At 56.7% G+C, this 27,966-nt stretch overlaps 1 protein-coding gene across 2 annotated transcripts; it reads right to left on the reverse strand.

The window, feature by feature from the left end:
• Positions 1–27,909, reverse strand: KLHL26 (kelch like family member 26). Of its 2 annotated transcripts, XM_058727385.1 has the most exons (4): positions 27,689–27,909; positions 25,938–26,035; positions 5,026–5,208; positions 1–2,866 (listed from the first exon to the last, which is right to left on the reverse strand). In XM_058727385.1, exons 2-4 carry the CDS (start codon positions 25,967–25,969, stop codon positions 1,285–1,287), a joined length of 1,797 nt encoding a protein of 598 aa, XP_058583368.1. In that variant the 5' UTR covers positions 25,970–26,035; positions 27,689–27,909; the 3' UTR covers positions 1–1,284. The 2 variants fall into 2 exon arrangements, with proteins under 2 accessions (XP_058583368.1, XP_058583367.1); XM_058727384.1 differs by lacking the exon at positions 25,938–26,035.
• Between the last annotated feature and the right edge of the window lie 57 nt (positions 27,910–27,966).

A 27,966-nucleotide genomic window follows, 5' to 3' on the forward strand; every position in this document is an offset into this window, starting at 1 on the left:
CATCTCTTCACCATAACATTTTTATTAAATGAAGGAAAATATTAGGAGACGACATCTGCTAAGATATGAGGTTAATTCTTTACACGGTGAGTGGGTCACAGAGACACAACATCAATCGTCCGTTAGCAGCAGAAGAGACACTTTAAGTTGCCCCGAGGGTACACATCCCATTTATAAGATAGCAATGCCGGTGTCTTAAAAGAAGCAAAACAGAACCAAAGGAGGAAAAAAAAAACAAAACAAAACACTAAAACAGCAAAACCAAACCAAACCAGCTTTAGAGGCTTGACACCAAATCAAATGTGGCCAGAGATGCCGCAAAGCCCTTGAAGGGAAGAGCCTGCACCACCCGCCTGATCTCTCTTGCTGAGGGCACGGGCCCTGTGGCCTGACAACCGGAACATGGGATGGGTGGGGTGGGGGTGGGGGGCTGGAAAAAGGGAAATAAAAATCATCAGACTTGTGGAATGCAGACACACTGAGAGATTCTAAAGGTGTCCCCCTGGCGTGTCGGCCCACTCCTCACTGAGGACCCCTGAGACGCCCAGCACCAAATAGAAGGCTGGGAAACCATAAGGACCCTCCCTGAGAGCCGGCTGTGTTTTCTCCTTCTGAAAGTGGACGACAGAACACGTTGAGGGAGTTGGGACAGGAATGAAGATAAGTGCGAGACCCTCGTCCAAGGCCATCCTCCCCACCCCGGCGGCTCAGGCTTATTGGGGGCAGGAACATGCCCACCCTTGAAGTCAACCCTGAGCAGGGCGCACCCCTGCCACCTTACCAGCTCCTGGAGGTCTGTGTGTTACAGAGTTTGGGGTGTGTTTATTTTTTAAAAACGCACAGTGCAAGAAACTTGGGAGGGGGCAGGGTGCAAACCATGGGTTTGGGGCTCGACGCTAATGAGCTTGCATCTGAGCGTCTGAGACTGCCGAGCTGGGGGAGGAGAGAGAAGTGGGACGTGAGCCACACAACAACACCCCAAAGGAGACCCCGATTCCCTCCATGAGCGAGGATGTGGGGCGGGTGAGGAAACCCCCGCTGCCGTGACATGCCGGCCTCAGGGCCGGCAGGCTCCCTCGGTGGGCACGAAGCCAGGATCTGCTTCGGGAAGGAAGGAGGGACCCCAGGGAGGGGCCTTACCGACGCAGCAGGCCCCAAGATGTCAGGCCACGGGCCGGGGGGGGGGGGGGGGGTGGTTCTGCGGTCCTCAGCCCCGGTGTGCGCTCACCAAAACCCCTGGCAGAGACAGCATGAGGCTGGGCCGGGTCCCACGGGTCCCGGGAGCTACCTCCTGGTCCCGGACCGGGGCAGCAGGACGGGGGCACAGGCGATGCCCGCGAACGACTCTGGGAAGTGCAGGTCGCGTTCCCACTCGTCCGTCTCTGTGTTGTACACCTGCACGATGCCCGTCACGTTGTTGAGACGCCAGTTATAGCCCCCCACAATGTAGATCTTCCTGTCCAGCAGGCAGCAGCCGGCCTCTGACTGGCCAGCCCGCATGGGGCTCACGCTGGTCCACTGGTCTGTCTCAGGCACGTAGTACTCCACAGCCAGCACGTCAAAGCAGCGGTCCACGTGGTCCATGCGGCCCCCGAGGGCGTAGATGCGGCCGCCGGCACCCACCATGGCGTGAAGCACGCGGGGCTCGCTCATGGGCGCCTTGAACTCCCACTGGTCAGCGGCGGGGTCGTAGCAGTGCAGCGCCTTCTTGTCCTCCACAGAGATGCCGTAGCCCCCCGAAATGTAGAGGCGGCCCCCCGCCGAGGCGCCGGCGTGGCCCCAGGTGCGGCGCTTCAGAGAGCAGGCGTAGCCCCACTCGTTGCGCCGCGGGCAGTACCTCTCGACGGAGGCCAGGCTGCCGGCCCGGTTGCGGCCACCCGTGGCATACACCATGCCGCACAGCACGTTCAGCTGGAACTGGATGCGGCTCTCCTGCATGGCCTGCAGCCGCAGCCAGCGGTTCAGGTGGGGGTCGTAGCGGTAGCAGGCGTCCACCGCGCCCTCGCCGCTGCGGTACTGCAGGTGCTGGCCGCCCGCCACGTACACGAAGTTGTCCAGCACGGCCACGCACGTGTGGCTGCAGCCCACCTCCATCTCCGTGAGCTCACGGAAGTGGCGGGCACTGGGCTCGGGCAGCTGGTACACCTTGCTGCTGACGGAGCGGTCACTGTCCGTGTAGGGCGTGCCGCCGAAGGCGACCAGGGAGGGCACATCCGAGCGCACGGCCGTGCGCGGGGACTGCATCTCGTGCTGCCGGAAGGGGAGCACCTGGTAGTTGAAGGCCTCCAGCAGGTACTGCCGGCACAGCACATCCTCCACCATGATGTCCAGCGGCTGCACGCTGTCCACCAGGTCCGACGACCGCATGAGCGGGAAGCGGATGTGGCAGAGCACGTGGCTGGCGCGCGGCCGCCGGGCCGGGTCGTGCTGCAGCCAGCGAACCGCGGCGCGGAACAGGTCAATCTCGGCACAGCTCTGCAGCCGATTGCTCTGCAGGAAGAAGACGAGGCGCTCCAGCGGCAGGTGCAGGAAGTCCTCCTCCTCAGCAATCTGCAGGAAGTGCTGGAAGGTGAAGGCATCCACCGACTCCTTGAGCGAGGCCAGGCTGAAGGTGGTGGCCATGTGGCCGATGTTCAGGCAGGTCTCCACGCTCATGGCGGCCTTGAGGAACTCCTCGCACAGCTCCACCACGGGAAGCATCTGCAGGAACACGGCCGCACCCAGCACGTCCTGCACGCAGTCCAGGTCTAGCGTCACCTCGGCGCTATAGGCAAAGTCGATGATGTGCCGCAGGCCGCGGGCCGACACGCCTTTCAGCTCGATGACATCCTGGCTCGCCTCCCTCATGCCACCCGTGAACATGGCCCTGAAGTTCGGAAACACAGCATGCAGGCTCGGGGCTGCCAAGGGGCATCGTGGCCACCCAGGAACAGCCTGGCCCCTGGACACCATGCGCAGGGCACGGCCGGCCAGGGGAAAGAGGCCAGATGCTCGTTAAAGACACGCAAAAAAAAAAGAAAAGAAAGATTTTTAACCCACCCGAGCCACATGTCTTCCCACAAACAGCAACTCCCCACTCTGCCCCTCTATTTTGGGGCCGGGCTCAGCCCACCCAGGGGTGTGGAGTGCTGGGGCCCGCTCATGGCGGGGCAGGTACGGGTGGGCAAAAGAAGGCAAAACCTTGGTTTTGACGCCGGAGACAGGTGCAGCCCTACCTTGGCACCCGGCCCTGGAAGACCACACACACAGCAGGCTCAGGAGACAAGGTGGGGACCCCAAGAACACCGTGCACCATGGTTCTCAGAGCCCAGCCCCTCACCAGCAGGCACATGTGGGCCCGTGGCCCCACCTTCCCCAGCCTGAATCTCAGCCCTGTCACACAGGGATGGGGAGAGGGTTAGGGTTCCCCGGTCAGAGTACCCGCTAGGAGGCCCCACCCAAGGTCACTGCCATTTCCAGAGAGACGCCAGACAGTCAGGAAAGCCCCCCTCCGAGGATGACCCACAGGAGCCCTAGCCCACCGTGAGACTCCCAGTGACACCAGCTGTCAGCCTTTCTGCCTGCTCTGGAAAGCAGTGCTAGTGTGAGCACCAGTGAGAGAAACAGGACCTGGGTCAGAGCACCCCGTGGCTTTTGGGGTCCCCCATCAGGAGGAGGGGAAAGAACCCCAGCACCTGCTGGGAGTTCATCGGAGGTTCCTCTCACGGGGCAGATGTGCACTGTGACGGCTGACCAAGGAGAAGGAACTCCCCTCATCCATTCACCCAACGGATACCTGTCCTGAAGTCACACAACCAGCGTGGTCTGGGGTCAGGTCCCAGAGTAAAGACAGTTGAGCCACCAGCTAACAACTGCCCGCCCCTGTGAGCAGCAGCGCCATGGAGCCTTCTAGGAGCAGAGCTCGGGCAGCCCCCCGGACCCTGCCTCTTCTTGTCCCCATGAGTCCCATCAGCCCATTGAAGACAGAGGCAGCCACGGCGACGGGAGGGAGCTTTGCCTTTTAAGGCCTTGCCGGCTGCAGTGCCAGCGCAGAGGAGCCTTTAAAGGGCATTTCTGGCTGGGCCGGCCCACCCGTCCCCAAATCCAGAATAAAAATAGAAACGGCGCCCCAGATGGCTTGGCTGCTCCGTCTCCCCAGAATGGCCTTGTTGGGCCTGGGGGGGGGGGGGCGGGCAGCTGGGGGGCGCACCGGGCAAGCCATCCCAGCCTCGCCACCCTGGCCTCGAGGACCGTACAGGCCTCGGAACACGCCGAGGCTGGAGCTCCGAGAGACAGTCTGCAGAGGCACTTCAGCCACCACTGGCAAAGTGGGGCCAGAGAACCACCCCAGGACAGCGCCCCAGCTCTCTCTGGCAGGGTCACAGCCTGGCAGGAGGAACCGGCCAGCTGGTCACTGAGGAAATGAGGAGACTGTCCTCGGCCCGTGACAGCCCCCAGCTGGTGAGAATGGCCCTCGCCCTCCTCCAAGGGGCCCTCACCCCCCTGCCCAGCCCAGCGTAGGGAAGGAGACTTTAGGAGAAGACCCTCGCAGCAGACTGACCAGTACACCCAGCAAGGCCTCACCCGGCATGAGGGGACTGCAACACAGTCACAGGTACAGGTGGGGACCCCCATCTAGGCATCCCTCCTATCCCTCAGCCTGAGTAGAGGAACCACGAGGACAGAGACTTATGTCTGTCTTATCCCTGCTGGAACGCCAAGGGCAAGCATAGTGCCTGGGACACGCCAGTGTCAAACACAGACAGAGTGAAAACTTGGCCAAGCCCTGCCGCTCCCCCAGGGCAGAAACGGTTAATCCAGTGCCCACGGGCCACCTCCATCCCCCACACCTGTTCTGCTTGCCTGCACCGTGGCCCCCAAAAGTTTGAGAAAGTTACAAACCCAAACAAAGCTACAGGTTTACCGAAGGTGTGGCCAACGCCGGCCATTTTCCCTCAGCGACGTGCTGGCTGGCTGGCACTGAGATCACACTCCCTCTCAGTAGGGTGGGCGCTCTCCAGCCTGTCCCCCGAGACCTGGGCTCACCTGAAGTAGTCGCTGCAGGCGGCCAGGACCACCTTGTGCGCATGGAAGGTCTCTCTGTTGATGGTGAGCACGACGTCCAGGAGCTGGCCCTGGGCACGGAGGGCAGCGAGGCCCTGCAGCAGGCTGGTGCTATGACCGGGCGCTGAGAAGGTGCACTTGAGAGCTCCATTTTTGTCAGCCATGCTGCAGGAGAGCAGAGGTGGGGGCTCAGCTCAGCGGCCACAGGTCTGTCTGATCTCTTCCCCGGGGACACTGGGCTGGCTCGCCTGGGCTCTAAAGATGCCTGAGGCGCCAGCTCGCCAGGACCAGCCCTGGAGAGGCAGAAACAAAACCTGGGTCCCGGCCGCATCTGCCACCTGGCCACCAACTGGCCTTGGCAAAGGACACCGCTTCTCCAGCCTCCGTTTGCCACCTGTGAAAGGGGCAGGGTTTCTGCTCGAACTGAGGAGGCTCCAATGTCCCTTTTGTTTTTTCATTGAGATAAGATTCACATAGCATAAAATGCACCATTTCAAAGTGAACAATTCACTGACATTTCCTACCGTCACCGAACATTTTCATCCCCCGAAATGAGACCCCGTCCCCATCAGCAGTCACTCCCCTTCCCCCTCCCCCAGCCCCTGGCAACGGCCAATCTGCTTTCTGCCTCTGGATGTGGCCCCGCTGGACACTTCATGTAAATGGAATCATATACCGTGTGCTCTTTTGTGTCTGGCTTCCTTCACTCAGCATGTTTTCGAGGGTCATCCACGTCGTAGCGTGAATCGATGCTTTGCTCCTTTTCATGGCTGAGTAATATTCCATCGTGTGGCCAGACCGCAATTTCTTGATCCCTTCACCCATCTGTGGACATCTGAGTTCCTTCCACCCCTCCTCTTAAACTTTATTTCATTATTTTTCATTCTCAATGTGTCTCCTGAGTGCGTGTTCTGCAGTGCAGGACTCTTCATGTCACAGCACTGTCCCCCATACCCTAGCAAGCTGCCCTCCCCCCCACCGAGGGCAAACCTCTCTTCTCTCCCCTGCAGGGGCTGGGGGTGGGATTAAGGTGCCGGCACAGGGCCCCAGCACAGGCATGGAGGAGGAGCTCTATGACTGACAGCTTCCAGGGCAGCTCCGGTCCCCAGGGTTGGGGTGTCGCAGGCCAGGAAAGGCCAACCTTCTTGGAGGCCCAGCTACTCTGACACCTGCCCAGTGAGCTCCTTGTGCCCAGCACCCCAGGGGAGGGCAACCACATGACCACAAAGTCATTTTCTGAAGAATTTGCTTCTAGGGTATGGTGACTGCCCAGTCTAGGCGAAAGGCCCGTTGGTCCTACTTTCCAGGGACAGGGACACAATGAGTGGCTTGTCCATAGTCCCAGAGCTGTAAGACAACACAGCAAGATTTGAGCCCAGGCCCAGGACATGACAGAGTAGGTGGGATCTCCCTGTCTGTCAGGGTCAATGGAGCAGGGGAGGTGGAGGGGCATAGCAAATTGTGGGTAAGTCACAAAACCAAGAATATCTGCCCTACAAGCATGGGTTTACCTGTGGGGGCGGTTCGATGGGGGGATGGGGACAAGTGAAACAGAGGTTCCTGCACCTCAAAATAAGGACTCAGGAGGCAAAGGTCATCTTAGAACAAACAATAAAGCTTTAAAAAAGAAAGAGGTGGAAACAACCCAAAGGTCCACCAAAGGGCAAATGGAGAAACAAAATGTGGCCATCCACACAATGGAATATTACTCAGTCACAAAAAGGAATGAAGCTGAATCACGCTACAACGTGGACGAACCTCAAAAACAGGACACTGAGTGAAAGAAACCAGTCACACAAAGTCATAAATTGTATGGTTCCTTTTGTATAAAAAGTCCAGAACAAGCAAATCCATAGACACAGAAAGCAGATTAGTTGTTGCCAGGGGCTGGGCGTCAGGCGTATGGGGGATGACTGCTGATAGGCACAGGTCTCATTTTGAGGTGATGGAATTGTTCTGGAACAAGTTAGAGGTGATGTTTGCACAACACTGTGAATGCACTAAATGCCACTGAATTGTGCATTTTAAAATGGTGGATTTGGGGGGCGCCTGGGTGGTCAGTTGGTTGGTCTGACTGGGTCACTTGGTTGGTCCGACTGGGTGGTCCGACTTCGGCTCAGGTCATGATCTCGCAGTTTGTGGGTTCGAGTCCCATGTCAGGCTCTGTACTGACAGCTCGGAGCCTGGAGCCTGCTTCGGATTCTGTGTCTCCTTCTCTCTCTGCCCCTCCCCTGCTTGTGCTCTTTCTCTGTCTCTCTCTCTCTCTCTCTCTCAAAAATAAATAAACGGTTAAAAAAATTTTTTTAATAAATAAATAAAATAAAATGGTGGATTTGGGGCACCTGGGTGGCTCAGTCTGTCAAGCATCCGACACTTGGTTTCGGCTTGGGTCATGATCTCATGGTTCATGGGTTCAAGCCCTGCACTGGGCTCTGCACTGACATTGTAGAGACTGCTCGGGATTCTCTGTCTCCCTCTCTCTCTGCCTCTCCCTCCCCCTCCCTGCCCCCAAGATAATTAAAAAAAAAAAAAATTAAAATGGCAGATTTTAGGTTATGTGAATTTCTCATAAAATTTAAATAAATAAAAATAAACAAAAGGACATGCGGGCCTTCTCAGGTCCTGCATAAACCCTGCCGTAACCACCAGCACCCCCACCGTATACGAGGATCATTGCTTCATTCACCCCCACATCCCCTCCCTTCCAGCATCACCGTCCCCTCTGCCGTCTCATCTTAGAAAACTTGTTGACTGCCTTAAAGAATGAATGGTTTAGGCGGCCCTACTACATCATTTCACCTCCCAAACGTTAACAGGAGGGAATAATGCCATCACCTCTAGGGTCAGGCCCCTGTAGGGTCAAGAACCCCCACCAGGACTCTCCCAACCCATGCTTCACCCCACCCACCCCAAGGCAAGGCCAAGTATTCTGCTCTCTCCCCAAGGCCCCCAGCTCTCCGGAACTTGCTTTCCCATTCCTGGGACTAACGCCTGCCCACAAATGAGGGCCAGGAATGTGGGCACTGGTCTTTCCAAGAAAGCAGGAGAAAGAAGGCTCCTCAGCCCCCACTGTCCAGCAGCTCCCCAAACAATACCATGGATAAAAGAGCAGATGCCCAGCACGGGGCATACCGTCAGCACTCAATCAATGCAACTGCTGCCAGCTGGAGGCCTCTGCCCTGGCACAGGCTACCAGCCTCAGTGGCCCTTCCAAGAGAGCCTCAGGAAAGGGAGGCAAACCAACCAAGGGGCAGAGGGGCTGCAGGACCCTGGGGTGCTGGCAATAGGCCTGCAAGGTCCCACACCTTTGGGACCCGGTGTGTGGGAGAAAGGGACATAAGACACAGCATAGGGGACATGGGACACGGCAGGGAGGACATGGGGAAGTGGAGGGGGATACAGGACATGTCTGGGGGACATGGTCTGCACTTGGCAGAAGGCTTTCCCATCCCGGGAGGAGGGAACGCATGTTTCAGAACCCAGCACCATGGTCACCTGGGCCGGTAATGCTGGGATGCCAGTGGTGCCCGTGGCCAGACCCTGGGTTTGCCTGTGAGGTTTGACACGCAGCCCCGCTGAAGGCCACAGAGGGAGGGAAGGAAAGGGGCCCAGAAAGACCCCAAGTCTCTAGCTTGGTCTGGCCACCTCTCTCTGCCAGGTAGAAGGGATGCCCGTGTCACATGCCCTGTGCCCCTCCCACATTGCTACATCTAGCCCGTCGTGCCTGACCAGGCCGCCGCTGGGACTTCAAGTCTCTGTTCTTCCAGTTTCCCGAGACCCCACAGTGGCCCCAAGTTCTGAGGATCACAAAGAGAATGTCACTGGCTCACAGATCCACCGGCTTCAAAGCGTGGCCATCCTCTGGCCAGGGCTGCCCGATGGGGTCTCACTGTGCCTTCTCACTGACATCCTCCAAGGCCACATGCCGCATGAGCCTCTAAGGACCCTTGAGGTGCTCAGATCTGTGCACCCTTCCCCTGACCCTCCTCTCACCTCACTGGCCTGTCAGCCCCTTGTCCCTTTCTGGTGGCAGGGACCATACAGAATGAACAAGATGGAGAGGGCTTGCCCTCACTGGGTGCACAGTCTGGGGAATGGAGACCCAAAGTGGTCGAACCGTCCAGAATCAGCTTCGCACTGCAGCTCTGAGTACCTCACAGCTGGGGAGGGGACAGGAGCCCGCAGCAGAGATGTGCAGAGGATAGGGTGCCCCTAGCCCCACCACACCCACAGTTAAGACAGTGACACCCAGCCTCTCCCTTGGAGCAGAGGGCTTGGCCGCATCCTGGGGATTGGCCCCAAAGTCCCAGCTTCCACAAAAGGCCTGTCCTGAGAAGCCAACCCTCTCCCTGGGGCCCCTGGGGCCCCTGGGGCCCAGACAGCACAGGGAACCGCCTTTCCCCACACCACAGGGCCCTCTGGCCTGGGGCCAAGCACTCTACCTCTCTGTGGAGCAGAGTGGCCCAGGGGTCAGGAATAGCTGGTGTGACCCCTCAGAGCCTCCCTCCCAGGGCCAGGGAGTGGAGAAGAGGCGCGTCTCCAACCCCACCACGCGTGTGAACAGGGACTATGTCAAGACACAGACTCACACTCAGCAGCTAGGGGCAGCCCCGGGGATGGCAGTGCCACTCTGTGGACACCTTGCCTCACAGACTTTGTACATGTGTGCCCCTACCCCAGCCTTTGCCGTTACGCTTCATTTTTTTTCTTAGAAGTTGCTGGGAGATTGTGCGGTAGAGCAAAAGGACTTTGTGTGCTTCCTCTACGCCCTAAGAACTGTCGTGCCAATGCATGCTTCCAGCAGAAGAAAGATCTCACACCAGGGGCAACTTCATCCTGGAACTGGTCGGTTCCTGGCCATACATATCTACCATGGTTCTTCATATAAAAAGAGCACCAAAAAATCAATACAAAGTCAGTAACCTCACAGAAAGGTGCACAAAGGATGGTTCATAGGAAAGGAAGCACAGCTGGCTGGAGAGACCTAAGAGTCAGAAGGGCTCACGATAAAATACATGCACACAGCAAGGGACCGGCTTCACCCTTCATGTGAGCAGAAGCATTGTGGCTGGTAGCCAAGACTCACATCAGTTCCCAGTGGGAATGTGAAGTGAAACAACACCCAGGAAGGCAGTTCAACAGACCTAGCAAAATTCTAAAGGCTCACGTCCTTGGCCCAGCAACTCTACTTCTGGGATTTATCTGAGATATACTTACGTGTGCAAGATGAGGGACGCAGGAGGATATTCACCAAATACCGTCTCTGGGGGCCAAAGATGAGAAACCAGCTAAACCCCTTCCAAAGGGGTATGAAGAATTATTGGACCTTCTGACCAAGGGCTGCCCTCAGCTGAGCACAGGGTCCGCGTGCACCTCAAGCATTAAAATGCTCCTACACAGGAGTTAGCCCAGAGCCCCCGACCAAGCCCACCGCACAGCTGCTGACAGGGTATGAGACCTGAGCTGTGCTGAATGGGGGGGAAACGGCCCCTTTCTGCACACACCTCGTCCTCCTCCAGGCCCTTCTCCTCATGCCCCTGGCAAGGCTCACTGTACCCTCCAAGGCTGTTTTCCCCCTCTCATCTCATAGATGGCACAGCTGTCCCTGAAGCCCCCATCAGCACCCACCACACACACCTCACAGCCTCTGGGGAGTTCGGGGAAGGAGGGAGAAAGCCAGCTGGAGTCCCCAGGACAGACAGGCTCGGCTGGGCGGAGGTGGGCAGGAGGAGGAGGGAGGGCTGAGGCCTGGGACCGATGACTAAGGGTAGGACCCATTACTCAGGCCAGCCCAGACAGGGGGCGGCCGGCGCGGCGGGGCCACGGGCCCCCAGGAAGGCGGCGGCGGCGGCCCTGAGCCTGTCCGAGTCTCCAGACGGCCACCCGAGCCACGGTCACCCGCACTGAGTCATCGGAGCCAATGCGTCAGCAGCCGGGTCAGGATGTCTCTGGAGGCCGCTTACTGCCGCCCCAGCTGCACCCTTGGCCTGGATCTGGCCTCTGAGGGGCTACACATGCCCCCCTCAGGCCTGGCCTGAGCTCAGGGCTGTCCTGACCCCATACTCCCACACTGCATCCCCCAGCACTGTCATTGGGCACCTCTGGCCAGGCCTAGGCCTCTACCGGACATGGGGACACAGCCACTGCCTCCCTTGGAGTCTCCCCTACACCAGGGCTAATGTAAAGTGGGACCGGGCAGGGTGAAGACCCCAGGGGGACTATCTGTGGCAAGATCTCCACAATCCCCTGGGGGTCCACGGCCAGCCAAGCCCTTTGCCCACCTCGTCTCCAGCTCCTTGCTGACACACCCCCGTGTGGTCTCCTTCCCCACACAGAGCAGTCCTTCGTGGGGTCACCCCCAGAATACACCATGGGCTGGAATCCTTGTTTGAGAGTCTGTTTTAGGGGGACCCAACCCAAGACAAGATGGCCAAGTGGGGAAGGCCACAAGAAGTGCAGGACCACACCAACTGCCGTCCCCACGCCCCACTGACAGGGCCCCACAGTGGACGCGGGGGCTGCCCTGGAAGTGACACCTGGTGGGGTGGGTGCTCCCCAACTCCTGCCCTCATCTGGCTGCTGGCCCTGATCCCCATAGTTGGTTTCCCGACCCTACAGGAGAGATCTGAAGCCCCGGAACAGTTCTTTTCATTGGAATGTCAAAAAAAAAAAAAAAAAAAAAAAGGAAAGGAAAGGCAAGAACAAGAAAGAATTTCATGGAAACATTTCTTTGGGGTTTTGTAAAATCCTTTCCCACCCCCACATGGAGCCCGAAGCTCGGGCCAGAACAGAGTCTGACGGTATTGCCCCTTTAACATACTGTTCTGACATGCAAATTCCCTCACTTCCCCTCAAAACGGAGAGCACTTCCACTTTCAAAGCCAATTTCGGTTTTATTGTCCATGTGGCTCGATAGAGCGCAGCAGCACAGCACAGCTGGTTGGCTCACACCCCGGCCGACGACGTACCAGGGAGCTGCAGGCCACTCCGCCCGAGGGTCCCGGGTGCGTCAGCAGGGAAGATGCTGCATTTCACAGGAGAGAGGGGAACAGAGACTCAGAGAGGGGGACAGAGACCCAGAATGAAGGGGAGAAGGAGACTTGTGGGGGGTGGGGTGGAAGAGAGACCCAGAGAGGGAGACAGAACCCAGGGCGGGGCGGGGGGGGGGGGTAGTGTTGGAGAAGCTCTGGCGGCCAGCTGGTCCACCTCTCTGCCCTATTTCACACAACACCCTCCCCTACCCCCTGTCCTCCAGCCATACCGGAAACTTCTCTGCCTTCTCTCTCCCGTCCACCTCTGACTCTTTACAAGGCAGGCCCACTGACTGAGCACATGCCGGGCCGGGTTCTTCACGTGCAACCTCATGAATCTCCCTTCAAGACAGGGAAACTGAGGCCCAGCGCAGCCCTGTGCGCAAATGTAGTCGCAGGCGACTCCAGCTTCTTGCTATACCGCAGCCTGCTGACTGCCAAGGCCACAGCACTGGCTCCTGGACATGCAGCTCCGTGGGTAAAAAGTGCATCTAAGCCAGAGTCCCACATGCCCCACAAAGGCAGACGCCCCCAGCTACTGTTGCCATGGTTCCCACAATATTTCACAGCTCCGGGTACTGTGCTCCCAGCCCAAAGGATAGAGTCACCATGTTTTGGCACCTTGCACGGGCCCTCAAATGCTGAGGCTGGCCAGCAGCCTCCATGCTCACGTCAGTGAGCTTTCTCCTGGGACTGCTCGCCAGAGGCCAGCCCGCCCTCCTCACCCCTCAGGCGGCAACAGGCCCATTCCTGGGGCTACCCTTCCTGATAAGCTCCAAAGGAGCTGCCTGCAATTGTCTCATGAGGCTTGACCCCTGGGCTCCCAGGGGCGCAGACAAAAGACCAGAGCTTCTGGGTGGACAAGCGTGGAGCCCAGGGGTAGATGCAGGTCCTTCGCTGCAGCGTCCCAGCAGGCCCGGTCACCAAACCACTAACAGAGACCCAGAAGGGACAAAGACTCAGAGGGAGAGGGAACAGAGACCCAGACAGAGGAGGACAGCCAGCCAGGGAAGGAGACAGAGACCTAGAGAGGCAGAGAAGAAATACAGCCAGGGCCCCCGGGCCCCACGTTCCCCCACCAAGCCTGGGCCCTCTCCATGCTACCAATGGTTGTTTATTTCTCACTCCTAGTCATCATGCTGGTTGTTCTCCCATGTCTGCTTCAATTATTTAAAACACGATGCCCAGAGCCAAGGCCTACTATCTGTGCACCCTGTGAGTAAATCTGTGTATCCCGGGAGGGCAGGTGCACCAGGCCAATGGGGTCTCACCCAACTGCCCCCTACCCAACCTGCCTCCAAGAACCAGAGGCGTGGGCATGACGAAGGCCCACTGTGAGCCCATCCTGGAAGCATGTTGCCTGTAGAGATGCCCTCCCTGAGCCCTGCAGAGGAGCCCCAGGCCACGCCAGCCTACTTCACCTTCTTCATGGCATCACCATCACAGCCATCTCCCTATGTGTATATCCTTACCTCCCGTCCGTCGGGGTTCGTCAGGCAGTAACAGGGTGACAGAACAGAGGGGCTGTCAGGGAGCTCCCAGCAGGAAGTGACCATGCAGCCTGCAGGCCCCTGGGGCTGGCAACTCCTGAGAGCCCCCACGTGACAGCCAGGGAGGCTGAGGTGGGGAGGAGGTCATCAAGGCAAGCGGGCAGAGGTTCCCACATCCACCTTGAAAGAACCATCCTGAACCTCCCAAGGGCCCGGCATGGGGAGAGAAGTAAACTCCTCAGGACTTGGCGTAGAGGCTAGGTTCTGCCCCCACACAGCACAAGCCTGCCAATCAGAGCCCAGCAAGCCCACATGGAAGCCCCCCGCAATTCCAAGTGCACAGAGCCTGGCATGGGGTGGCCACGCTCAAGTGTCGGTTCTACTCAAGGCGGGCCCTGACAGCTTGGCCATCCTGCCCTTCTACGACAGGGACAAACCACATGAACCCCTGCCTCCCCAAATATTTACTGGGTCCTTGATGAGAACTCTGCAGACACTGCCCACCCTCCCACCGGGGTAAGGCAACAACATCAAACCCCATCTTTCTCCTGCCTAAGCCCCCCATGGCCCTCCACAGCCTCATTCTTCATGGGCCGCTGTCAGCCCAGTGCCCCTCAAGCTGGGCTGTGACCTCCTGCCTGGACCCTGGGCCATATCCCGATCTCTGAGTGAGCCCAGAACACATGGGGACCTGGCCACTGCTGATCGGCCAGAGGACCCTGTGGGCAGCACCCCTTTGATCCCATACCTGCCCAATTCTGGCCCTTCTCAAGCCTGGAACAAAGAAAAGGGGACACCCAGACCCTACTTCCCTCACCAGCAGCAAGCTCTCTGCCTTCACAGTACCTCCGCCCCTCCCTGTCCTGGTGAGTGAGCACCCACTCCATACTGGGCTGGAGTAGGTGCAAACCTGGCTCCCAGCTCACCTCTCGGTAGGCAGTTTGGAAAGGAGGATACCACTATTATCTTACAGATGGGGACACCGAAGCACAGAGAGGTTCAGGCACCCGACCGAGGCCACAGAGCACACAAGAGGCGTGGTGTCAGCCGCTCCATAGCCCCAGGTGGGTAGCCCCATATCAGCTCCATGATGCAGATGGGGAGACCAAGGCTGGGAGAGCTGAAACCACTCCCTAAGGACACTGAACCATGAGTGAACACAGAGCTGGATAGCGGGAAGATCCAGATGTGGCTCCTCAGTGTTGGCCAGGGCCAGGGTGGAGACTATCCCACTAATCCTCCAGCCACTACAAGGGATGTAATCCCATCCTGTCAGGTCACTGGGAGAGTGGGAGAGCCCCATCCAGGCCCCGAGGCTTCTCTGACCCCCAACCCAGCTCTATTTGCCCCCCGACTATTGCTCCATCGGGCACACCACCAATCTGTTCCCAGCCTACCTCCCTGAGGCCGAAACAGGAACCTCACCAGGGCAGGGCAGGATGGGTTCTGTCTCCTGCTGTGTTCCAGTACCTGGCACCGTGCCCAGCACGTGCTCAGAGCTCAGTCATGCTCATTGGTTAGATGGCTGGATGGCTGAGTGGGTGGATGAGTGGATGGATGGATGGACGGACGGACGGACGGACGGACGGATAAGTGGGTGGACAGGTAGGTCGATGAATTGGTGAGGTGGCAGGTGGATGGCTACCAGGTGGCAGCATTGGCTGGAGCCCGACTCATATCTTTGCTTGCTGCTGATAGCTACCGCATATGTCTGCCCTCTTTGTCCCATTCATTCAACCTCCTGCTCCTAGTTCTGGGACTGAGTATGTTATCCTTTGATTGGGCTCAATCAGGAAGCCCTCAACAGGATGTTTTCTGGAACGTCTGGCCTCCACACTTCGCTCATGCTGTTCACCATGTTGAAGGGCTGACTCCTCCTGCCTCCCCCGCAACCCTCCTCCTTATGCCACACTTCCAAGTCCACCAACTCTTCCATGCACTCTGGCACATTACCCTCCCACCTTCTGAAAGTAGAAGGGTCTCCCCATGGCCATGTTTGCCCTCGCGCCCCAGCCAGGGTTCTCCACAGCCTCCCTTTCGCCTCAAAGCCCAGCCAGGGCCTCCAGGTGAGGGGCAGCAGGGGCAGACTCGTGGACAAGTCTCAGGTTGAGGCTATGCCTATTTCGTTCCCACCCACTGACACAAGGCTGATCCCAGTCGGAGCCCATCGCCCCGCATATTACCCCCACCACACTGGGCTTGACGATGGAACCACTTAAATAAGCAAAACCTCTGCAGGTCAGGCAAGTAGGCCCATGGCTACATGGCCCCAAAGCACCACTCAAAAGCCCAGTGAGATTCTAGCACTGCCAAACTCCAGCATCTCGGCGCCAGCCCGGCCACCTCCCCTGGCAGGGCAGGTGTTAAGGCCCTAAAAGGGACAGTTCTGCCAAATGGCACATGCTCATGACCAGTGGTGCTAGGCCAGACACAGGCAGATGCAGACATGGAGATGGCTCAGCCCAGTCCTTCCAACAGCAGCACAAATCCAGGCATCAGAAGGAGCCTGTCATGAATACCTCCATTTTAGGGGGTGCCAACATCCCTCCCCTCTTCAGATAAGGGTTTCCTGTTTTCCTCAGGGAGCCTCCTATGCCCCCGTGGTAGGAATCAGGAGACCCTATCCCTGGGCTGAAAAGGGAGACTGGTGACCAATTAGAGCCTCCCAGATCCCTGCCTACACTGATTGGTCCCAGGATGGGGGTGTGACCCATGTGATCCAATCAGAATCCTCCCTGGGACTTTTGCTGGAGCTACCAAAGTGGAGATTTGCCTTTCCCCTGTGATTGCTAGGATGACGGGGAGCAAGAGGGCTGAGAGAAAGGAGTCACAGATTCCAAGGGAATCCTCTGAGCCCTGAATCTCAGTGTACCTAAAACTAGAACTCTCCCTGAATGGTTTTTTTATGTGAACAATGAACCTTTTTTTTTTTAATGGAACACTTTATTATCTATTTAATTTTTTTTTTTCTTTTAGAGAAAGAGAGAGAGCACATGCAAGCAGGGGAGAGGGGCAGAGGGGAAGAGAGGAGAGAGAGAAACAGAGAGAGACAGAGAATCCTAAGCAGGCCCCATGCTCAGCACGGAGCCCGATGCAGCACACGCTCCCACAACCCCAGGATCATGACCTGAGACTAAATCAAGGGTTAGACGCTCAACTGGCTGAGCCACCCAGGCGCCCCTGAACTTTCATTTTCTAATTGAAGGCAGAGAGTTGAGTTTCTAGACTTCATAACCAAAGGGGGCTTTCGACGTCAGAAATCTCTGATCCAGGGCTCCTGTCCACCACACTGCAGATGAGCCTCTAAGAAAACCACCATGGAATGAACACTTCTCCAGCTGCTGCCTCTCCCTACCCTGCATTTAATCTTCCCACCCCGGGGGGGGGGGGGCGGGGGGGAATGGGAGGAGCCGGGGGGCGTTGAGGAAGTCCAACCTGGGCAATTGGCAGCAAGTGGGTAGTGGCCATACTCAGCCTGAGTCCTGTCTGCCTGTGACAAGACAGCTGGCTCCCCATGAAAGGTCAGCAAGCCACCCGTGGCCCCCACTGCGAAAGTTCAGCAACTCTAAATGCTAAAATGCTGGCGGCAAGCCTAAGGCTGGAGCTGCAGGCTGCTGCAAGTGACTCACGTGGAGCATAAACATTTGTGTGCTCCCAACTGCCCTGCCTTACCCCCTTGCAGGCCAGAGAAGGGGAGAAAAGAGAGCGGGAGATGCCCTCCAGGGACCCCCCAGACTTCACCAAGGCAAGCACGTGGTTACCACTTTTAAACACAGTCCTGTGAGTTGTCCATGTGGAGGCTGCCTCGGGGATCCTCAGTGGGGCTCCCGTACCTGCCACCCCCTAAACCCCGCCTTGGGAGAGTGCCCTACTCTGGGCTCCGGTCTCGGAAGATTCTGGTGATCACGTCTCTCTGCTCTGCTTCCTTCGGCAGGCTGCTTCAAATTCTAACATCCCGTTGAGAGGAGAGCTCTCCGGATATGCAGCCCAGCCCAGCCCGCTCCCGCTCCCGGCCGATCCGTCTTTGACCCCTGTGGAATTCTGCAGTTGTGGCGTTAGAAAACATCTTCGGCCTCAACTCGGGTGACCCCCCTCGAGGCCTTTAAAAGCCCAAAGGTCCACCCCTCAAGATTTCCTCCAGGCTGAGCTGTTCAATTCCGGAAGCTGCTTCCCTCACAGGAAAGGTCTGCGATTCCCCAAAGGTGCCGGTTACTTCCTCCCGAATCACAATATTTTCAGTGTGCGGTGAGGCGGTGTGCGCGAAGCAATCGGCCCCTCGGCTGCTCGGGGTCTGAAACCACGCTGGCTGTGCCCCAAAACCCGCTCCGCCGAGGAGGAATGCTAGGGAAGCGCTCTCGTAGCCGTGGGGGATGAGTTCTGTGAATCCTGCGCGGTCCTCTCTGGAGAGAAATGGGAAAGGGGCGGGGGGGGGGGGGGGCGGAGGAAGAGACTGGAGACTCGGGGTTAACAAGTGTTAAGAGCTCGTCTGCACAGCTGCGGAGCGGCTACCACAGGAGGAGGGCGGGGCCGCCGGCAGTGGGGACCCTGCGGCCCGGGCCCCCACTTCCCACTGCAGGCAGCTGGACAGGGAGAGCGGCCGGCCGTTTCCCGTCCTCCGCACACAGCGCTGAGATCCTGTTCGTTAACTAAGTGAAGCACCCGCAGAAGGGGACCGCTCACTGGCTTCTCTCTAACGGGCTGGTTCACTGACCAACATGCCCGCTCCTGGTTCCCTACCCAGACCGTGCCGTTAAATAAAGCGAGGGAACGGAGGATCCTCACCCAGCGGAGTGCGGAAGGCTGTTCCAGAAGCCTCTAGGTCAGGCCAGGTCCCCTCGAAAACCTATCCCAGGCTATGTGTGGGGTATTTGCTGGAGCAAATCGGAGCCACCACAGGGAGGCTCTGCCCTTAGGAAGCATACATTCTAGGGGACACGGGTCTTTAAGCACACAGAATGTACTGTGATCACAGGGCGGAGGATGCAGAAAGGCAAGTGGACAGAGCCACCAGGCCCCAAGAAGGCCACCCGGGGGCTGTGCAAAGCACAGGGACGGGACACTCCAGCCAAGAAGAGCCAGGTGGAAGGCCCAGGAGGGGTGGCAGCAGAGTGCTGTTGGAAACCAGCAGGGCTGCAGAAGCACAAGGACACAGCGGGTGGGCAGGGCCTCACTGTAGGGTGGGGGTGGGGGTGGGGGTGGGGGTCCCATGGAGAAGTAAAGTTTGTTCTGAAAGTGAGGAAGCCCTCAGGCAGGAGGCAGGCAGAGCCACGTGGTCTGATGCCTGTCTTGGGAAGGACCCCCTGGAGGGCAGGGCAGCAGCCGCTGGGAGGGCAAGAGCCAACGATGGCGGCTCAGAGCAGGGATGAGGAAGAGATGGAAGAAGGGGCCAGACAGGGATGTGGCTCAAAGGTGGAACCAACATGGGGGGCCAAGAGATGAGGGGAGGAGACAGCAAATAAACGTGTGTGTGGTGAGTGCTCTCAAAGCGAAGCTTCCAGCAGGGGTGCGGAACCCAAACAGGAGAGACCTCCCTGGGTGGCTAAGACTAGGCCAAAGCCTCCTCTCAGGAGAAGGGACATTCCTGGGACCAGCAACTGCTCGCTGGAAGACCTGGGGCCCTTGAGCAAGGAGAGGCACAAGGGCACAAGGGCTTTCCAGAACAGAGACAAGCCCTCAAGCCCTCCGGGCTGCTGTCCACCTCTGCCCCCCATCTCCACTGGATGCTCACAGGCAGCACATCCTCAGGCAAGTGGGGCCTCATCCTATCTCCTGCCAGCTCACCTGCCCACCTGTCGATAACCAGTACTCACTCCCCGGTCTCTGGAGGGAACCTGAGAGCCAGTGACTCCGTGCCTGGCCTCCACTGTCCATCAGCACATGGCACAAGTTCAATCTCGAATCTTCCCCAAACTCATGCCCACCTCACCATCTCTACGGCTCCTAACTAGGTCCAGGCCCCCTCGTCTCTCGAAAGAGGGGTCCTTCTGAAACATAAATCTGACCCAGGCTCCCCTGACTCAACTTTTGCACCCCCTGAGTCTCCTGGCCTCCTCCTTCCCACCCTCTCCAGCTCCTCTCTGCCCTCATGACTCCTGAAAAGCCAGGCTGCTCCTCCTTCAGAACCTTCACATGCCACTTGCCCATACCCAGAAAATAGTCTACCTCCCACGACCCCCTTCCTCTGAGCTGATGACACTAACCGTCAGACTCAGCTCAGCCACATCCATGAGGCTCTCAGAACCTTCCAGAAAAGGCAGCAACGTCCAACTTGGCCTCAGGATCATTTATGGCAAGTGTAAAGAAATGACTACACAACTGTCCTGCTAACCCCGCTGGCATGTCCCACGCGGGTAAAGCCTGTCTGTCCTGGGGGCCCAGGGCTAGCGTCAGGCACAGCAGCAGGCACACAGGAACCATAGGGCAATCACCAGAGGAAGAGAAAGGCGTCACACGAGTCCCGTCCGCAAGAGAAAGGAGCCAGAGCCAGGGATGCCAGAAGCCGCCTATGTGGAGGAATTGTTTCTATCTGGGCCTTCCTCCCCTCCCCTTCTCCAGGGCCTTCAACCCCAAGTCTGTAACACGCCCTAAGACCAAAGGGTAGCAATGCAGAGAAAGCCCCGCTGTTAAAGTGTCTGGGGTGGGCGATACGCGCGCAAACCTCCGACCTGGTCTCGCTAAGCTCTCCCGTGTGGATCGGCAATAAAAAAGAATCGGCCTTGAGAAAAGTGGGATGACACACCGCATGGGCTCCCTGGAGATGGCACTATGATAGCAGAGGCTAATAAAACCTTTCTACCCCTATGGCCGACGACAAGAAGGCCGTCCCCCAGGGGGGTCGCAGCTACCAGGTGGAAGCCGTCCAGCTGTGAGACAAATGCTCCACAATTCGGGGTGAAGTGAGTGGTTTTCAGAGCAATTTCACATCGTGAGCTTGCAGGACCCTGCTGGCGAGGCGGTGAGGAAGGGGGGCGGTGAGGAAGGGGGCACCTCACTGCCTGAGGAGGAGCTGAGCTTCTCGGGCCCGGGCCCTCTAGCACCTCCGGCCCAGCGCTCCCTCCAGCCTGCCTCAGACTCCACTGCCCCCACCCCAATACTCTGTAGCGACCCACAGAGCTGTGCTCTGCCCTCTGTTGCCGGGTGCGAGGCTCGCCTGGAAGCGCCTGCCCTCTCCATGTTGCAGAAGCAGCTTGGACTTGATGTGTTCCATTCTCCTACTGCCCCTGCCACTGACCCTCTCACGGCCACCAAGTAAGAGTGCCACCATCCTCCCCACTGCTCAGGACAACTGCATGTTTGTGTCCCCCTAAAGTGCACACGTTAGTGTCTAACCCGTGATGTGATGGTATTCAGATGGCCGCGGGGGGTGCTTTGGGAGGTGATTGGGTCATGAGGGTGGGGCCACGAATGGGATCAGTGCCCTTATAAAAGGGAACCCAAGGGTGCCTGGATGGCTCCGACTCTTGATCTCGGGGTTGTAAGTTCGAGCCCCACGTCGGGTGTAGAGATTACTTAAAAATAATAAAAATCTTAAGAAAAAGAAAAAGGGGTCCCAAAGAGCCCCCTTGCTTCTTCCATCACGAGAGGACACAGGAAGAAAACAGCCATCTGTGAGCCAGGAAGTGGTTTCAGCAGACACCAAACCTGCTGGTGCCTTGATCGAGGAATTCCTAGCCTCCAGAACTTTCAGAAATGTGTGCATTATTTGTAAGCCACCCAGTCTATGACATTCAGCAACCAGAATGGACTAACACACCAGCTTTCTCTTTCCCCCCCTGCCACACTGACTCGTAGGCAAGACTTGCCCAAACCCCACAATCCCCTCGTGCCCCCTGCGGCTGCAGCGGCCAGAATGTTGGCGGCATCAGGACTGCAGGGTGACGTCGCCATCTCGACATTAACATTTCGACGCACACGCCACATCCAGGTGCACCCTCACATAGGTCACTTCGTCCCAGATACCCTTCCCAGTCGGCCTTCCCGGATGAGCAATTTAAGGCACGAAGGGTTGCAGACATGCCCGACGTGTACGGTGAGTACCTGGGGCCGCCCTGCTTGCCAGAAGGAGGGACCACAGACACAGGGGGCTCTGATGAGGCCCCCGATACCACCAGATCTCCCAGAATTCTCAAGGGGAGGAGCTGAGGCCCCATCTCTGAAGAGTCAACACTCCCTCTCTCCCTCCTGGCTGAAAAGAGGAGAAAGCCAAAGGAACAAGAACCTTCTCAAAAGGCCAAAAGGTCCCCCAGTCTTTCACACAACGGTTGGGGGGCTGGACTCTTCTAGGGCCTCGGGGCTGAGTGGTGACAATCTAGGGCACAGGCAGAGAGGGCTTGTTAAGAAAGTTTAAACAAGCAAAGGTCACCAAGCCAGAAGCAGATGCCTCGCTGAACTGCCAAACCCGCTCACGCTGTGTCTGGGCCATAACTTCCCATGAAAACACCTGCGGCCGGCACGTCCCTTACCGGATACCCTCGACTCAGCCCCCGGGAGCAGCGTGAGTCAGCGAGACGGGGCCCCATCCAGACGCTGTTAGGGAAGATGGGCCGAGGACTGAGGATGCCAATGACCCAACATCTGAAGAGCCTCCGTAGCAAGAAGGTCCCTCCAGAAGTCAACCGGCCCGGTACCTCACAGTCATGGAATTTTAGCCGGGGAAGTGCAGCTCCCAGGAGAATTCCTCCACCCCCTCACAACACCCCGAGTGGCCACAAACCTCCTCTCCCTCCCGAAACCCAGACCTTCGTGGAAGGCCTGAGGTGGAGCTGGGAGGGGGCCCACTAGAGAACAAGTGTCTTTTGTGCGAGTGAGTCTGCAGCTAGGACCCCACCTCCCGTCTGCAAGCCCTCGGCTGAGACAGCCACGCTCCATCCATCCCGGAGGTTCAGCTTGGTTATTAACGACCATCTCTACTAGGCAACGAGTTTTTTGTTGATCCCTCGAGATGGGAAGGAAGGAGAATAAGCTTTTCTCTTTCTTTTTTTCCCCCTTGGTTGCAGAAAAGTGAAGTTGGAACAAACAAGTTATATAATGCTGGGGGCGGTGGGGGGTGGGGGAGCTTAGTCCCTCCTGAGGACAGTTTCTTGAGTTGTGGGACCGTTGGAAAGGCCAAGGGGAAGACAGGAACCACCCCCACCCCTGGCCAAATGACAAAACCCTTCATGGGACAAAAAGGCAGATGCAGGCGCCTCCTGGCAGACTGGAAAACCACCTCACAGACAAGGCCAGCCTCCCCCAGCCTCAGCAACCCCACGAGTCTCCCTGAAAAGGCGAAGGACTGACCCAATCCCGCAGAGGGGACTTCCTTCCCGCCAGACTGCAAGCTCTAGAGAGCTTTGCCACACCCCTTTCAAATCCATCCCTTCCTCTCTCCCTCCCCGCTCCCGGCCATATTTCTCGAACACTTACTTCCTCTGTTGCAGCCTTGCTCCAGGCATACAAGACAGCATAAGGCAGACATGTTCTCCAGCCTCAAGGCGTGCCCACTAACAAACATACCAAGTAGCGGCAGGTGGTGACAGCGTGATCGAGGACACACCACAGCCATGAGACCCAGCGACTTCACTCCTGGTATATGCCCCAAAGAACTGAACACAAGTGTTCCGACCAAAACTTGAACGTGCACGTCCACAGCGGCAGTATCCAAAGTAGCCAAAAGGTGGAACCAACCTAGATGTCTATCCATTGGTGAATGGATAAACAAAATGTGCTATTTCCACATGGTGAAAATAAAAAGTCATAAAAAGGAATGGAATACTCATACACACTCCAATGTAGATGAGCCTGGAAAACGTGCAAAGTGAAAGAAGCTAGACACAAAGGTCACATGTTGTAGGACTCCGTTTACAAAACAGGGAAATTGTGCTCGCTTCGGCAGCACATATACAAAACAGGGAAATTTATAGAGACAGAAATTGGATGCATAGTTGTGGGGGGCTGGGGTGGGGGAAACGGGGGGTGACTGTCAATAGGTACAGAATTTTCTTTTGAAGTGATGGAAATGTTCTGGAACTAGGCGGATGTGATAGTTCCTCAACATCGCGAAGGTACTAAGTGCCATTGAATTGTTCGCTTTAAGGGAGTGAGCTTTATGCTATTTAAACTTTACCACGTAATACAAAGTGGCCAGAAAAAGTGTTCTTGGGGCTAACTGAGCTCAGGTGGTCAGGCAGATGGCCCTGAGAGGCCATGACCTTGGAGTGTGGAAGTATGGAGGAGATGAGGCATGGGCATGTCATACACTGGTCCTCACCGGCCCATTTGGAATAAATGAAGGAATGAATAAATGAACAATGCTACAAAGGCCTCTAACCTCAAGGGAGCCTTGGCAAAACACTGTGTGCCACAATCTCCCTCAAAACCTGATCCTCTTTCTATACGTTCCATCTCACCATATTAGGGATTCTGGCCCCTTCTCCCCATACCAGCACCACAGGGATAAGTGCACCTTCCCTATCAGTTACTCTAGACAACGGTAATTTTTCACCGGGATGGATGGAAGGGAGCAAATGGGCATCTCAGAGGTGGGGGGGATGTCTTTTTAAAAAGTGCCTCCATTTAGAAAAGATTTCTTAGGGGTGCCTGTGTGGTTCAGTAGGTTAAGCGTTCGACTTGGGCTCAGGTCATGATCTCACCATTTGTGGGTTTCAGCCCCACATCAGGTTCTGCACTGACAGTGCAAAGTCTGTTTGGGATTCTCTCTGTCTCTCTCTCTCTCTCTGCCCCTCCCCTGCTTGCTCTCTCTCCCTCTCTCTCTCTCTCAAAATAAATAAATAAACTTAAAAAAAAAGATTTCTGGGGCGCCTGGGTGGCTCAGTCGGTTGAGCGTCCGACTTCGGCTCAGATCATGATCTCGTGATTCGTGGGTTCGAGCCCCGCGTCAGGCTCTGTGCTGACGGCTCAGAGCCTGGAGCCTGCTTCAGATTCTGTGTCTCCCTCTCTCTCTGCCCCTTCCCCACTCATGCTCTGTCTCTGTCTCTCAAAAATGAATAAACGTTAAAAAAATTTAAAAAAAGATTTCTTAGATATAACACTAAAAGTGTGATCTATAAGAGAAGAAAACTGATAAACCAGACTTCATCAAAATGGCAAAATTTCCAGGGTGCTTGCGTGGCTCAGTCGGTTAAGCATCCAACTCTTGACTTCAGCTCAGGTCATGATTTCACAGTTCGTGAGACAGAGCCTGTTTGGGATTCTCTGTCTCCCTCTCTCTCTGCCCCTCCCATGCTCACACGGGCATGCGCACATACACACTCTCTCTCTCTCTCAAAAAATAAATGTTTTCTTTAAATGACAAAATTTTGCCCCGTGAAAGATATCATTAAGAAAAAGAAAGAAAGCGGGGCTCCTGGGTGGCTCAGTCAGCTAAGTGTCCAACTCTTGGTTTCAGCTCAGGTCATGATCTCACAGTTCATGGGATCGAGCCCCAAATTGGGCCCTGCACTGACAGCATGGAGCCTGCTTGGGATCCTCTCTCATTCTCTCTGCCCTTCCCCTACTTGTGCATGCGTACACGTTCTCTCTCTCAAAATCAATAGATAAAAACTTTAAAAAAGAGAGGAAGGAAAGGAAAGGAAAGGAAAGGAAAGGAAAGGAAAGGAAAGGAAAGGAAAGGAAAGGAAAGGAAAGGAAAGGAAAGGAAAGGAAAGGATAGGATAGGATGAATCACAGAGAGGGAGAAAATGTTTGCAAATCATATATCTAATAAAGGACTCGTATCCAGAATACATAAAGAATTCTTTTTTTTTTTTTTTAATTTTTTTTTCAACGTTTTTAATTTATTTTTGGGACAGAGAGAGACAGAGCATGAACGGGGGAGGGGCAGAGAGAGAGGGAGACACAGAATCGGAAACACGCTCCAGGCTCCGAGCCATCAGCCCAGAGCCTGACGCGGGGCTCGAACTCACGGACCGCGAGATCGTGACCTGGCTGAAGTCGGACGCTTAACCGACTGCGCCACCCAGGCGCCCCATGAATACATAAAGAATTCTTAAAAATCAACAATAAGAAGACAACCCAAATAGAAAACGGGCAAAAAATCTGAAAAGACACCTTACCAAAGATATGAATAGCCAATGATACCATGAAAAAGTGTCCAACATGATTATTTATTAGGGAGATGTAAATTAAAACCAAAATCAGGGGGTGCCTGGGTGGCTCAGTTGGCTAAGCATCTGACTTCGGCTCAGGTCATGATCCCACAGTGTGTGAGTCGGAGCCCCACATCAGGCTCTCCGCTGTCAGCACAGAGCCTGCTTGGGATTCTGTCTCCCTCTGTCTCTGCCCCTCCCCCGCTCACGAGCATGCACACTCTCTTAAAAATACATCCATATAATGGAATACTCTGCAGCAATGAAAAAGAACAACCTGCTGATACCTGTGACAACACAGATGAACTTCCAAAAACATTCAGTTAAGGAGAAGAAGCCAGACGTAAGAAGCCACATATTGTAGAATTCCATTCATAGAAAATTTCTAAAAAGGCAAAACTAGAGAGCAAAGGCAAATCAGGGTGTGTTTGGGGCAGGGGGTTGGCAGTTTGGTTGACCGCAACAAGCTTGAGGGAATTCTTGGGGGTGATGGAGGCCTTCTAAAAACCGGATTGTATTAAAGCATGCACAACTCTGTGAACTTATTAAAACTCAATCAACTGCTCAGCTAAAAGGAGTGAATTATGTGGTATGCAATTAGTTATATGTTGCTCTTGCCCCCAGGTTATCCCCTCCCTGGGCCCAAGGCAGGGGCCCAGAATTAGCTGCCCCTTTTTATGTGTTTCTTACATGTCGCCTCATGCCTGGTCAACAAGCCCTGCCAACTCTACCCCCTGAGTGTCTTACAAATCTTCTGAGCTCTCCTCGCTCCCCACTGCAGGCCTCTAAAGCCCAATTCATGTGCCGACCCATCAAGTCTTTCAGGTTAGCACCAGCCCAAGTCTCCCCAATGAGGATGGCTTCCACAGCTCACAAGTAGTGAACAACTTCAGCACTTATCACACTGAAATTATTCGCTTCCATAAGCTCACCATCAAGAAGAGCCCAGATTTCCTCCTCGGCCAGCCAAGGCTGGTAGGGTTTCCTAGGGGGCCAGGATGGGAGGATCCGGGCCACACTGGCCTTGTGCAATGGGAAGAGGGAGGTTGTGTTACTTAAAGCACGTGTTTTCCCCCTCTGAGAATCCAAAACAATGCATACAAACACCTTCCATTTTTACACCAGTTCTGGGATTCAAGCAACCAGTCTCAGGACTTGGCCAAAGGAAAGGGGAGGCCTCCCTCTGACCAAAGAGGGTGAATTCTGCCCCCTTGGTCTGTGGGGAAGACCTTGCTTCAAGTCCTTTCGCCTGCGGGAGGATTTGAACCCCACAGGGATGGGAGGAACGAGCACCCAAGATGGATGCTCCTTGTGTTTTCTTTAGACCAAAAGCTCCCCAAGACGCACCCCAGGCCCTTAGGACCCCGGGGAACTCCAGACCCCTCCTTGCCCATCAGAACTCACTGAGACCTGGGGAGGCAACCTCAGCCTCCCCTCTCAGGTTCCAAGCCCTTTAGGCCTCTTTCAGGCCCTCGGGTTCATTTGAGCCACCACCTCCAGCCTTCCACAGTCCTCATCCCTGCCAGGACCCCACAGTATGCCCCCAGGACCACATTTAGACACCTCAGGGTCCTACAACACCCTCCAGTAAGCCTTGGACCTCAGTCCCTCAAGCTCCCCTCAGTCCACTGCTTAGGGTCCCCAAGACTGCCTCAACAAGCTCAAGACTGCCCATGGTCCTCTGCTGAGGCCCTCTCTGCCTGCCAGAGCCCTTGGCATGCCCAGTTCCCCCATGACCCCATCACAGCCTGGAGTCCATGAATTTTCCTTCAGACTCCCATGCCCCTCAATGCCCCCGGAGATCCCTAGGGCCACATGCAGATGCATCGAGGTCCTGCGGCCCCCAGCCTGCCCTCACCTGCCCCTCAGCAGCCCTCGGTCCCTCTCAGTACTCCATGACCCCCTGAAGCCCGTAGTCCCCCGCAAAGACCCTCGAACCAGCCCAGGAGGCTCCTCAGCCCCTCAGGATCCCCCGGGCTCCCCACACGTTACCCTGGCCCCGGGGCAGGTACCGGCCCACCTTGCGGGCGGGTCTCACCTGCTGGGGCGCTCGGGGCCCGGGCCCGCTCCGAAGCCGCCGCCACCAGCGCCACCACCGCCACCGGACTCCGCCATCTTCCCGCCGCCGCCGCCGCGCGTTCAAGTGACGGGAGCCGCGCGCGCCGGCCCGGGAGACAGAAACGCGGGGGTGGGGGGACGGGGGCGGGCGGCACCGGGCCTGCTCTGCAAGGAGCGCGGCCCTGGGCGAGGGGTGGGGCCCAGTCTAATGAGGGGGTGGGTCTTGGGCGGAGAGAGGTGGGGTCTGCGGAAGGGCCG

The sequence above is a fragment of the Neofelis nebulosa genome, chromosome 4, assembly GCF_028018385.1.
Source record: "Neofelis nebulosa isolate mNeoNeb1 chromosome 4, mNeoNeb1.pri, whole genome shotgun sequence".
Classification (NCBI taxonomy): domain Eukaryota; kingdom Metazoa; phylum Chordata; class Mammalia; order Carnivora; family Felidae; genus Neofelis; species Neofelis nebulosa.

Coding starts and splice junctions, on each gene's coding strand:
- KLHL26 (XM_058727384.1), bottom strand. CDS start 27,765: ATGGCGGAGTCCGGTGGCGGTGGTGGCGCTGGTGGCGGCGGCTTCGGA. Junction 5,209..27,688: donor GGCCCCGAGCGCCCCAGCAG/GTGAGACCCGCC, acceptor GCTCTCCTGCAG/CATGGCTGACAAAAATGGAG. Junction 2,867..5,025: donor GCCTGCAGCGACTACTTCAG/GTGAGCCCAGGT, acceptor TCCGAACTTCAG/GGCCATGTTCACGGGTGGCA.